The 13,849-nt window shown below is 43.3% G+C and overlaps 2 protein-coding genes across 2 annotated transcripts; one reads left to right on the top strand and one right to left on the bottom strand.

The window, feature by feature from the left end:
• The first annotated feature begins 2,433 nt into the window (after nt 1-2,433).
• LOC135475300 (uncharacterized) lies at nt 2,434-5,202 on the top strand. Its single transcript, XM_064755141.1, has 5 exons — nt 2,434-2,687; nt 2,857-3,132; nt 3,713-3,728; nt 4,097-4,199; nt 4,761-5,202. The coding sequence occupies exons 1-5, from the start codon at nt 2,579-2,581 to the stop codon at nt 5,181-5,183; spliced, it is 927 nt and encodes a 308-aa protein (XP_064611211.1). The 5' UTR covers nt 2,434-2,578; the 3' UTR covers nt 5,184-5,202.
• Nucleotides 5,203-7,293: 2,091 nt separating this feature from the next.
• LOC135475301 (centromere protein S-like) lies at nt 7,294-13,845 on the bottom strand. Its single transcript, XM_064755142.1, has 4 exons — nt 13,744-13,845; nt 12,480-12,637; nt 11,693-11,759; nt 7,294-7,425 (listed from the first exon to the last, which is right to left on the bottom strand). Exons 1-4 carry the CDS (start codon nt 13,783-13,785, stop codon nt 7,294-7,296), a joined length of 399 nt encoding a protein of 132 aa, XP_064611212.1. The 5' UTR covers nt 13,786-13,845.
• Nucleotides 13,846-13,849: the final 4 nt, after the last annotated feature.

The following is a 13,849-nucleotide window of genomic DNA, read 5'->3' as shown; positions in this document are numbered from 1 at the left end:
CGCTCTGTTCAGTCTATTCGTACCACGAGGCCAACCACCATTTACGCCAAGTGATGCGACGCCCTACCCAGTTCTTGCACCAACTGACGGGCCGACCAACATCTACGTCAAGTTATGTGACGCTCTGCTCCGTCGTTTCACCACTGACGGGCCTACTAGCATCCACGCCTATAATGTGGCGCTTTGTCCAGTCTTTGCACCAGCTGACGGGCCTACCAGTATCTACGCCAAGTTATGTAAACGCTGTGTCCAGTTTTTGGACCAACAGGCCGAACACCATTGATGTCAACTATATGACGCTCTGTTCAGTCGCTACACCAACTGACGAGCCTACCAGCATCCACGCCTATAATGATGTGACGCTCTATCCAATCTTTGCGCCAACTTACAGGTCTACCAGCATCCACGCCTATAATGATATGAGGCTCTGTCCAGTCTTCGCACCAGCTTACAGGTCTACCAGCATCCACGCCTATAATGATGTGACGCTCTGTCCAGTCTTTGCGCCAACTTACAGGTCTACCATCATCCACGCCTATAATGATGTGACGCTCTGTCCAGCCTTTGCACCAGCTTAAAGATCTACCAGCATCCACGCCTATAATGATGTGACGCTCTGTCCAGTCTTTGCGCCAACTTACAGGTCTACCAGCATCCACGCCTATAATGATGTGACGCTCTGTCCTGCCTTTGCACCAGCTTACAGGTCTACCAGCATCCACGCCTATAATGATGTGACGCTCTGTCCAGTCTTTGCGCCAACTTACAGGTCTACCAGCATCCACGCCTATAATGATGTGACGCTCTGTCCAGTCTTTGCACAGCTTACAGGTCTACCAGCATCCACGCCTATAATGATGTGACGCTCTGTCCTGTCTTTGCATAAACTGACGAGCCTACTAGATTTTACGCCCATAATGATGTGACGCTCTGTCCAGTCTTTGTACCAGCAGACTGGCCTACTAAACTTTTACGCCTGATATAATGTGACGCTTTTTGCACCAACAGGCCGACCATCAATTACGTCAACTGATGTGACGCTCTGTCCAGCCGCAACACCAAACGACTGACCTGCCAGCATTCACGCCTATAATGATGTAACGCTCTGTCCAGTCTTTGCACCAGCTTACCGGGTTAGCACGCCAGCATGGGGCAATGACCCAGCTGCCTCTCATCAATGCGGTCCCTGAGAGTTCATGTCCAGCTCATGTTTGGCTTCCTCTCCGGTCGTAAGCGGGAAGGTATGCAGCAACCTGCTGATGGTAGTGAGTTTCTCCCGCGCTCTGCACCATAAAGCTGGCCGCCGCTGTAAAAGTGAAATATTCTTGAGTACGGCGTAAAACACCAATCAAATAAATAAATCAAACCAACTGACCGGCCATCTAGCTTTTACGCCTATAATGGTGTGACGCTCTGTCCAATCTTTGCACCAATTTACGGGCTTACCAGCTTTTACGCCTTTAAAGATGTGACGGTCTGTCCTGCCTTGACACCGACTCTGGTCGACTAGCATTTAAGCTTATGACTTACCGCTCTGTCCACTCTTCAGTTGTACCCAGTCCATTTTTTTTTCAACAAAGAGCGAAAAGGGCTCACCCGTCAATTTGCTCGCTGACGCACCGTTAGGTGGATGGATAACCAAGGACCTTATCACGCCACAATATTAGGTCGCCAGACGTCAGTTGTCCCTTTAAATCCAATATTAATGTAAGCAATGCCTTTCATATCTCGTCAGTCGAGGCAATAATACGCATGTAGAGATTTATCAAAGACTAGAAGAAAAATGACCTGTGATTACATGTAGGCTACTTGTAATCCTTAAACCACGATTCTCGGAAAGTGCTAACGTGCCCAAAGTGGGCTGGCTGTGGGAGGGGTTTTTGGTTCCGGTGAATATAAATTCGAAAGCTGGTCCTCAAAATCCAGGCTCTCCTGCCACATTTTTCGTCAAGTTTGGCTAAAATTTAGGTGCTTAGGGAAGGACAAATAACTGATTTGGTCACTATAGGCCTACATGAAAAAGATAAGACATACAGGTGTGTAAATCGTCTGAAACAGGAAAAGTGTTCACAAAGAGACTATGCCGCAAGAAGTGCACAGAATCTGTACAGCATGTAGACGTTAGACCAAGAGTGTAGAGAAAAAAAACAATGATCTGGAGTATTGTTGGTCTGAAGTGACATAAAATGTAGTATACGTTTGTTACCTCCCCTTACTGGGGTTGTTTACAGAGGGCGCTGTGACCCAGGAAGCACGTGGACCTACTGGTAACTAGCACAAAGCTTCGCTTCCAGGAAACCGAAGTTCACCTACGAAGACCAGAAGCAGGTGGCTAGACTAAAGCAGGTGGCGCACAAAACAATAAAGGCTTATGAGTATACGGAAGTTTGAGAACGGCACAATGTAAGTCAACGGCTGGGGGATGGGGGTAGAAATGGCTCCTGGCCATGCCGAAACCTCCACGTCAGATATTGTATGCGTGTCCGAGGCCAGACTGTTCTCAATATAACTGCCAGTCACGCATCACTCTCGCTAAGTTGTGAGAGACAGCAGTGATCAACCTGCCGACCTACACAGGATGCGTGTGCTGACCGCTGTTAGACTGCTGTGTCTGCTGCTCCTCCTCTACCACACAGTCTCCATCCACATCTCCTGGCTGGCTGCACTCTACGGATCTCTTCTCTTAGGTAAATTATAGGCATACATATGTTTCGTCATTCCAAAACATAACTTCGGACCTCTGGTCAAAGTATTCAAAGAAATAATCAAATGTAAAAAAAAAAAAAAAAATGCTGTAAAAGTATAGGAAAATGTCCAGGCCTGTATCTCCATGAAACTGTCCAATCTCGGTTTCAGTGAGCCTGTATATCTTGAGGGAACCAGCCAAACGGGTAGAACTTCACACCACCGAAAATCCGCTGAGAGGGAAACCCCTGGGAGTATCCATGGATGACATTTCAAACGAGTTAAGGAGTAACATTGACAAGCAGATTTCAGCCTTGGTCACTTATGATCCTGTCCACTGTCAGGCGATTGAAGAGTTTGAAGCCATCAAATCTCAGACAGAGTGTATATTTGCAAAAAGAGCCAGAGTGTGGGGCAGCTGTGATTGGGATGATCAGCTCACTCTAGGTAATATATTGCTGAATCTGCTATGTAGGGAATTGCACTGTAACTGTTGAATAGTTGGCTAGGGACCTGTGTCATCAGCCCATTTTCATAAAAATTCAATAAATAGATCACTGACAGTCAGGCTTTACAAAGCTTCAGTTTAAGGCATTTATTGTTGTATGCGGATGATGAAGTGAAGTATGAGATCTTATGGTCTAATGATGAAAGATGACAAGGAACTGGATGAAGACAGAAAAGTCATGGGTTAGATACTACTGAATGGTGATGTTTAACATATCAAACAAAGAAAATGCAAATGGCATCAGAAGCTGGATTTGAACTTGTTACTGCCAAACTTGATAAACTGATGATTTTGCCCAGCAAGGACTATTACTGTTCATACACTATACTAAAATAATACTGAAGCTACATATATATGCTGAAGTTGTGGACAGGTGACCAAAACATTTTTGGTTGAGGATTTTAACTAGCAATTACACCTAGTCCTGCATATATGAATTTTGCCTGTGATATGTGTGGAGGAAATACATGTGTTTAGGTTGAACCAAATTTCACCAATATTGCTTTATCCGATTTTCAGAGGGAAATATATACAAGTAAGTAGACCTTCCTTGCTGTTGTATTGACTAGATGTTGCTTATTTATATCTATAAACCATTTCCCATTGTTCTGTTCAGTGGTGTACAACCCTAAAATTAGACACATTGCTCATCCAGTGTTGCCACCATTACACCTTTCTCCATGTGTAATACAAGTCCTGATGATGTGTTGTAATCAACTGGTACCTAACTCTTATGTCAGTAGACAATCCTGTGATGCATTGCTCATTAACCAGCTGACATCATTGAATGTTTTTAATCAATTAAATATCTTTCTCAACTGTCTGATTCATACCTTTACATTTGTATGCTTATTTTCTTGTGTGATTCACATACTTTGTCATATTTTCTTTTTTTGTTAAAAGGTGTGTTCCAACTCTGCTGAAGTTTGTTCACCTGTGCCCAGTGTTAGGGCTAGATGCATTTGTAATTATGTTATCTGGTCATGAGTATGGCAGGGATTTACAGGTAAGCTTTTCGAGAAATACATGCGCATGTGTTTCTGTGAACTTTTGGGCTTTCACACACCTGAACACTAGGCTGTGACTTTCTGAGGCTGTTTCATGAATCAGTGGTGTAAGAAATCACAGGGTATTATTAGGTAGATATCATAACCGCTGATAATGATACAGCTGTTTTGCCTTGACAGGTGTTTGGCGTTGACCGGTGTTTGGTGTTGACAAGTGTTTGTTCAGACGTATATCATTAAATACATGTACGCCATACCAATGATAACCTCTTAACGATGCAAGTGTTTGATCAGACTGTATGTCATGTTCTGACTAGGTGTATTATGATTGAGTAGATATGATAGTCTCTTAATGATACAGGTGTTTGGTGTTGACTGGCTGTATGTAGTGTACTTACCCAGGTGTTTCATCATTAAGTGTATATGATAGCCTTTTAATGATACATGCGTTTGGTGTTGACAGGTGTTTGGTCAGACTGTATGTGGCAGCCTGACACAGGTGTATCATCATTCATTAGATATGATAGTCTCTTATTGACACAGGTGTTTGGTGTTGACAGGTGTTCGGTCGGGCCGTACGTCGTGTGTTGACCATGGTGTCCAGCCTCGACCCTGCTGGTGTCTGCTGCATGGAGGACACCAACATCTGCCGCAGAGGATGGGTGTTCCAGTTTAACAAATGTACCATGTTCGTCACAACCTTTGCTCCATTTTACACCAGCAACCATTCAAGATTTGCATTCGGCAGCAAAAACTGTTTCATACTGCTCCAACCTGAAGTGTCTTTCGCGCAGCATGATCTCTGTCCTGACACGCCAGTCACAAACTGGGACAAACCTCAAACAGTGCGGGATCAGATTCGCGTTGGATTCCGAGATGCCGGTCGGCCGTATAAGATCAGAGACACAACTCATTACCCAATGGCTGAGGACATTGTTAAACCAGATCAGCCCGGGGCTGAAAACTTTGAATGGTGGAGATGATACCCAGTGTGATTGTTGGAAGAATGTTCTGTTTGTTCCATGTGATTATCATTTACATTATTATTCAGCCAGGAGCTGCAACAGATTAAAGAAAAGCAGTTTTCAACTAAAGCTAAACAGTCACAGGTACTGTATAAGTGTGCAGTTTTGAATTTTGAGTGTACATTAAAAGTTTAATTAAACAACAGATCCGTGTGCAAATTTAGATTTCTCTCATTTTAATGGGGAAGTATAACTCTGGCCTTTCCATACCCCTTACAGCACATGTATCGCTCTCTACCTTTTGCTTTACGTCGCTAATAAATTTTGTACAGAAATCCTGAACAACGCTGAGGTCATAGGGATCGTGATGATGAGGCAGGAAGTGATGTCAGAAAACAAAATTAGTGTAAGTGGGAAGGTTTCCTCCCACCATAATACAATTCACCTCAACTTTTATCTCGAACATTACTATATACACATGCATTCTCTTTTATCTAGAATATGTACAAGATGATTCTAACCAAAACCTAAAACAATTTTATTGATTTTAAGTTTTTGCACAGCATTTAATTCACTTGCTTGAGCAGGAATTGTCACTCACTGAAACAAATTTTGACGTAAACGATGTGACTTATGAGAAGAAACCCCAAGTATCAGGCCATCCCCTGCATAGAGAGGAAAAACCGCTAACGCAGTCCTTCAGTATCAGAGGTGTATGCAAGATTTTCCCCATAGAATAGATGGATCAATATGATAACCTGTTATTCACAATTTTGTCACGCTTACTGACTGATTGATTTATTGTTGTATAATGCCATATTCAAGACTTTTGTATTCCTGTATGATGGCAGTCAGTTTTATGGGTGAAAGTGCCCTGAATAAACTATCAACCTATGGTAAACAGACTTTTCAATGTGTGATGTGCATGGCCGTTAACATAAATAAAATATGCGTCGCATGCATTTTATCTATAAATATTCTATATCACCCCTCCCTATTCATGAAATTCACAAAAATACGTTCCCTGGTTGCTGAAGAGATCGGTACCTACATGAACGTTCCATGTAATATATTCATATCACAAACTGATCTTAATCACCAATAAAATGGTTTAACCCTTTAAAAAGAAATCAAGTTTCACTAAGGTAATTCAGTGATTACTGGATAGAAGATTCAATGATTCAAGGAGTTACACAGGGACTGGGAGTCCACACCTCAGCACTGATTCACAGCCTGTCCTAGGACGGGAAAGGCCCAAATCATCTGTGTCCACAAGTGGGAGTCTGCAACTCAGCTCTGATTCACATCTTGTCCTGGATGGGATTGACCCAAATGTTTTGTGTTAACTGGGAGTCTGCAACTTAGCACTGATCTAAATTCGGTCCTAGGATGGGACTGACCCAAATCTTCTGTGTTCATAACTTGGGGTCTGCACCTTAGTGTTGGTCTTTATCTCCTTCACGTAATTCAGTCTTTTTTAATGTCCTGGATATCATGCCACTGGATGAGGACAACAGTATTTCAGCCGTGCTGGTTGCACGTATATGTACAAGCAATGTCATCATGATCACAAATCACTGCCAATAGCTGATGAACAAGGGTTCCAAATATAAACATATAGACATGACTAAGTCCCATCATTCGCTTGAGCACTGGGCTTTTATCTTGCTTCCTTTCTTTCCTTTCTTTTGTTGCTTCTTACCGCTCAGTCAACCATGTTTGAATTTTCATCAACATCCTCTTGAACAATGCACTTTCATCTTCCTTCCTTTCTTTCCTTGCTTCCTACCTCTCAGCCATGTTTGAATCTTCATCAACATCCTCTTGAACAATGGGCTTTCATCTTCCTTCCTTTCTTTCCTTGCTTCCTACCTCTCAGCCATGTTTGAATCTTCATCAACATCCTCTTGAACAATGGGCTTTTATCTTCCTTCCTTTCTTTCCTTGCTTCCTACCTCTCAGTCAACCATGTTTGAATTTTCATCAACATCCTCTGGAACAATGCGCTTTCATCTTCCTTCCTTTCTTTCCTTGCTTCCTACCTCTCAGCCATGTTTGAATCTTCATCAACATCCTCTTGAACAATGGGCTTTTATCTTCCTTCCTTTCTTTCCTTGCTTCCTACCTCTCAGTCAACCATGTTTGAATCTTCATCAGCATCCTCTTGAGCACTGGGCTTTTTCTTTCCTTTCTTCCCTCGCTTCCTTGTTTCTTCTCTCTGAGTCTCTAACTCAGCATGTAAGTCACAAATGTGCTGGTGCTGAAGGATAAAAAGTAGACAAAATATAAGAAATACAACAGGACAGTTGATATACTTGACTAATTAACAAAAGTATTAAGCTCACTGACAAACATTTTTCAATTCAAGCTCATCCACTTAAATGCCCAGAATGACCAACGACACGACAGCATAAACTATATGCAGGACATTACACAGTGTGATTGATGTTTGACACAAACCCCTAGCTAGGATTTGGTGAAGGCATGGGGGAAGAGCGTCCCAGCCAAATGAGCCTGGCGTCCAGTTTATCAGCAAACAGTTTATCAGGGGTCATGCACTGTGGCTGTACTGCAAAGAATTTCCTACATCAAAATCGTGGCAGGTTTAACGGTAATCTGGGACTCAACAGTAAGCTACACTAAAAGTCAGCACACTGGTATATTTGACATACTTTCACCTGAAAACACCTGTTTTCGGAGCCAATTATATTGGCTAAAATATTGCCTTTGGAGGTTAAACTGAAATTTTACATGGGGAAATCATCTTGCTTTCAAAGCACTGTTCTAGGATGGACTGAAGCTTCCTAGTCAGCTGAGGTGAACTCGGCATGCTACTGTGTCAACTCAATGCATCGCCATTCTAGGCGCTACACGAGTAATTTATGATTCAGTAAGCAATGGCTTGGCAAGGTCACAAAATCTGAGTGTTTGCACAGACATTTGCACAGGCCTCAGGCACCCAAGATGTCTTCACTAAAGGGTTTCCGATTTGGAAGTTACTCTTGGGAATTGGAGGCCAAAATTAGCTACACGTATGTACGAGATCATTTGCCCATGGAATTATAGTGCATAGCATTGTTTTATTCAAAAGAAAATTAAAATACGCAAAAAAAATTACTTTACAAAGGACATTTTTAGGCATGGCACTAGGTATTGCGGTTTCACAGTGGGATGGTGGACGTTCCCAGAGCCATGGCAGAGTGCCAATCGATAAAACGCTAGCTAGGACATTACATGACATTACACAGTGGGAAAGGTATATGACACAGTTCATTATACAGCTGAGGTCTGCAGCAACTTGTGGATGGTCGTGAGTTTCAACTGGGCTCTGCCTGGTTTCCACACACCACGCTGCTAGTCGCCGTTGTGTAAGTGAAATATTCCTGAGTACGGCATAGAACACCAATCAAATAAATAAATAAATTACACAGTCAGTGGGAGGGCTGTTTGACACAGGACAACACACTGGGAGAGCTGTTTGAGACAGGACATCATGCAGTGGGCGGGGTGTTTGACTGGGACATTACACAGTGGGTGGGCTGTCTGACACGGGACATTACACAGTGGGTGGGCTGCCTGACACAGGACATTACACAGTCAGCAGGTTGTCTGACACTAGACAATACGCTGTGGGCAGGCTGTCTGACATCGGCCAATACACAGAAGGCGGGATGTCTGATACGGGACATTACACAGTGGGTGGACTGACACTGGACAATACACAGTGGGAGGGATGTTTGACACAGGACATTACACAGTGGGCGGGCTGCCCGACAAGGGACATTACACAGTGGGCGGGTGTTTGACTAGGACTATAAACAGTGGGCGGGCGGGCTGTCTGACGGTACATTACACAGTGGGCAGGTTATCTGACACAGGACATAACACAGTGGGAGGGTGTTTGACTGGTACAGTACACAGTGGGCAGGCTGTCTGACACGGGTCATTACACAGTGGGAGGGTGTTTGACTGGTACAGTACACAGTGGGCAGGCTGTCTGACGGGTCATTACACAGGGCACTACACAGTGGAAAGGATCAAGTAGGAGGGTGTTTGACACGGGACATTACACACTACTAGGACAGTACACAGTGGGTGGGCTGTTTGACATAGGACATCACACAGTGGGCAGGCTGTCTGACATGGGACATCACACAGTGGACAGGCTGTCTGACATGGGACATCACACAGTGGACACGCTGTCTGACATGGGACATCACACAGTGGACAGGCTGTCTGACATGGGACATCACACAGTGGACAGGCTGTCTGACATGGGACATCACACAGTGGGCAGGCTGTCTGACACGGGAAAATACGCAGTGGGCGGGCTGTCTGACGGTACATAACACAATGGGCAGACTGTCTGACACAGGACATTACACATTGGGAGGGTGTTTGACTTGTACAGTACACAGTGGGCGGGCTGTCTGACATGTGAAATTACACAGTGGGAGGGTGTTTGACGTCGGGACATTACACAGTGGGCAGGCTGTCTGACACGGGACAATACGCAGTGGGCGGGCTGTCTGACGGTACATTACACAATGGGCAGACTGTCTGACACAGGACATTACACACTGGGAGGGTGTTTGACTTGTACAGTACACAGTGGACGGACTGTCTGACATGGGAAATTACACAGTGGGAGGGTGTTTGACAAGTGACATTACACAGTGGGCAGGCTGTCTGACACGGGACATTACACAGTGGGCAGGCTGTCTGACGCGGGACATTATGCAGTGGGCGGGCTGTCTGACGGTACATTACACAATGGGCAGACTGTCTGACACAGAACATTACACAGTGGGAGGGTGTTTGACTGGTACAGTACACAGTGGGCGGGCTGTCTGACACGGGTCATTACACAGTGGGCAGGCTGTCTGATACGGGACATTACACAGTGGGCAGGCTGTCTGATACGGGACATCACGCAGTGGGCAGGCTGTCTGACGCGGAACATTACACAGTGGGCGGGCTATCTGACGGTACATTACACAATGGGCAGACTGTCTGACACAGAACATTACACAGTGGGAGGGTGTTTGACTGGTACAGTACACAGTGGGCGGGCTGTCTGACACGGGTCATTACACAGTGGGCAGGCTGTCTGATACGGGACATTACACAGTGGGCAGGCTGTCTGATACGGGACATCACGCAGTGGGCAGGCTGTCTGACGCGGAACATTACACAGTGGGCGGGCTATCTGACGGTACATTACACAGTGGGCAGGTTATCTGACACGGGACATAACACAGTGGGAGGGTGTTTGACTGGTACAGTACACAGTGGGCAGGCTGTCTGACACAGAACATTACACAGTGGGCGGGCCATCTGACGGTACATTACACGGTGGGCAGGTTATCTGACACGGGACATAACACAGTGGGAGGGTGTTTGACTGGTACAGTACACAGTGGGCAGGCTGTCTGATGGGTCATTACACAGGGCACTACATAATGGAAGGGATGTTTGACACAGGACAGTACACAGGGGGAGGGATGTCTGACATGAGACACTACACAGTAGGAGGGAAGTCTGATAGGCCATTATACAGTGAGAGGGGTGTTTTGACACAGGACATTACACAGTGGGAGGGCTGTCTGACACAGGACATCACGCAATGGGAGGGGTGGTTGACTTCATTAACCATTGGTTCATTGACAGATTGACAGGCATATTATAGACTGTAGTTTTCTCAGTTCCTAAGAGATACGATGTAACAAATTCGGAGCAGTAGTTTTCACCTTTTCTAAGCATAACTAACTTGGGAGTACTAGTTTTCACCGTTCTCAAAAGATTCTCCAATCACGGGCCATAGTTTTCACATTTCCCCAAACTCTATCTATGGTATTCTTAACTCTGCATATTTAATATTCTGTTTATTATTCATGTCAACAGACTTGGGTTTGATTCATATGAGTGAGTGAGTGAGTGAGTGCTTGGAGTTTAACGTCATATTTAACAATTTTTCAGTCATCTGACGATGACAGAGTCCTTAGCGTGCATGCAGTCTGCTTCCTTGTTGCAGGACGGATTTCCATCGCTCTTTAATTTAGTGCTGCTTCACTGAGACCGCTTACCGAAGGCAAGTAAGGCCCCTTGCCTGAGCCATTATACTGATATTGGTCAACCAGTAATTGCACTACCCCAATAATGCTGAACCCCAAGCGAGAAAATTACAACTTCCTCTTTTAAGGCCTTCGGTATGACATGACCCTGGACTGAACCTGGATCTACCGCCCCCCAAGTGGACGCTCTGCCTAATGAGCTATCAAGGCTGGTCTGATTCGTATGAAACCATGCATCAAAACGGAACCACGCATCAAAACGGAGCCACTCAATCACAAATTCCTCATTGATCGCCATTTCTCACAAACTTAATAAGCTGGCACATACATTACTCTCCAACACAAATGACTAATCAATTCATTGTTTTTATAAACACAATACAGTATACTCATGAATTTTCCACTTTTATTATGATGGCAATAAGTTTTAGAAGAAGGAGTTTTCTACTTTACCAGCCTAGGGCTTTTTCTGACCAAGAGTTTGACATCTTCTGGAGACACTGTACTTCTCTTGGCATGTCTGGAGAGCAAAGTTATCACGTACAAAATTAAGTGAAACTCAAGAAAAAAAATGAAAAGAAACACTGAGAACATAATTTTAAGCCATCGCAACTTGTCAAAAAGACAAAATTTACATAAGCATTTCCAGATAGACTGCTGAAAACTACATCCAAAAGTAATTTTACTCATATTTTTAGATTTTTTAAAATTTGACACTGACATTTTTGGCTGGTACCCTGACATCACGTCGCCATTTTTAAAATACACTCCCCAATAGAAGAAAGTTTTGGGAAAATTATTCAAGTAATCTTTTAACCATAGATAACAAGAGCTGTTCAAGCAATGAAGCGTGTAGTTATCTTGAGAGAAATTTCTTTAACTTGTGATGTCAGAGTTTGTACCTAAACATTGGTTATATGGTTCATAAAACCCACCATAGAATTCAAACACTTAAAAGCATTTTTAAAGCATTTTACAAAAGATATTTATACACATCATTTACAGTTGCCATCTTATGAACCTAACTTTAGCTTTCTTTCATTTTAACAAGAAACAATAGTAACAACTAGTAAGTTTCTAGAGCTATATCAGATAGACATTTCAAAAGAGAGAATGATGCAACACTGGGTCTCTGAACAGTGGGATGGATACACAAAAAGACAAAACTAGATATCCAGCCCACCACACGTGTACAAGTATCTCGGGTCTGTTCAACTTGATTCTGCAGAGATGAAAATACCTTGAAAACAGCTCCAGATCATTGGCAAATGAGACAATCTTTTTACAGGTAACTTCGGATAAACTGGCTATGAATTGTCGATGATATTTCACATTGAGGTCTTTCTCGCTCTCCTCACAGATTTTCCCAACTGTGTAGTGAACAGCAGCCTTGAGTTGCTGAAAATTAGAAATTATAAAATCATAAATAGATCAGAACTACTTTGATGGTAGTCTTGCGTAATGGTTGTTTTCATCTATTGGTCACAAGATAAAAGCAAAGTTTTCTCCCCAAACACTGCATCTATTTGTCAATAGGCCTATATAAAAGCAAAGCTTTTTCCCAAAGACTGCACAGGCTTACTCTTGTTGATACTCTGCTTGGAGATGTATGTATATGTTCACATGTAATTTCATGAACTGTCACCTCTGTATACAAACTCAAATAAACTGACAGACTTATATGTTAATCTTTGTGCTTAGCATCATATTCAAGAATACTTCACTCATACATCAACAGTCAGATAATTGGAGGAAGCATAAGTGCCCAGAGAAAACCAATGGCCTTAAGCTTAAAACTGCTGGACTTTTTCACCTGTGTCACACAACTCTTCACCTGCAGTTTTGACTTCAGTGTGTCTGCTAGAAGAATGATGGTCTCTAAGAAAGGTCATTTTTAATGATCTTGTGCTTATGATAAAATGACACATGAAAGTTCAAACCATAAAGAACATAAGTGTGTGCAAACTGCAGGGACATATTCGATGGGTAATTTTTGTCTCAAACACTGTGACGGCAATTGCATAACGCACGCTGTGAGGTTGTTTTTTGGTCATCCTTGGCCGAGTAAAACTTTTTCCAAACTCAAATTCAGAGCAATCTCAAACATGAACAACAACAGCAAGCAATAAGAAATTCCCTGTCCACTTCCGAGATTGAGCCTGCATCTGGTATGTGCCAGCAGTTTAGGATTTGCACACTTCACAACCGAGCCGTGTCTTACTGCCCGTGACCAAAGATTCTGGTCATAATTTGGATTATTGCCCAGATTCTTTCTACATAGTTGTACATACTTTTATCATATCTACGCGCAAAATTCCACTCGTGGCGTCTGTGATATGTGCCAAAATGTATCCATAAGGCTTTCATTCTAACGAAAATTGGAGTTTGAGTAATTCTAATCAGTATAATCGTCTGATTTAAGTCCGATTTCTCTGTCTGTCACAAATACTTTCAGTAATGTAAAATAAGAGGTGAGTATCGCTGATAAACAGTTGAGAAAATACCTGTCGGAGCACCAAGTCTTGGTCGTCTTCTGTTGTATCCATTTCTTAACCTGAAGGCGAGTGAGGCGGACAATAACGTTGTTTTAACAGTTTCACTTTTCGTTTT

This window comes from Liolophura sinensis, chromosome 9, assembly GCF_032854445.1.
Source record: "Liolophura sinensis isolate JHLJ2023 chromosome 9, CUHK_Ljap_v2, whole genome shotgun sequence".
Taxonomy (NCBI): Eukaryota; Metazoa; Mollusca; class Polyplacophora; order Chitonida; family Chitonidae; genus Liolophura; species Liolophura sinensis.
The sequence above is the reverse complement of the archived record's forward strand: the minus strand, read 5'-3'. Positions and strand labels throughout refer to the sequence as shown.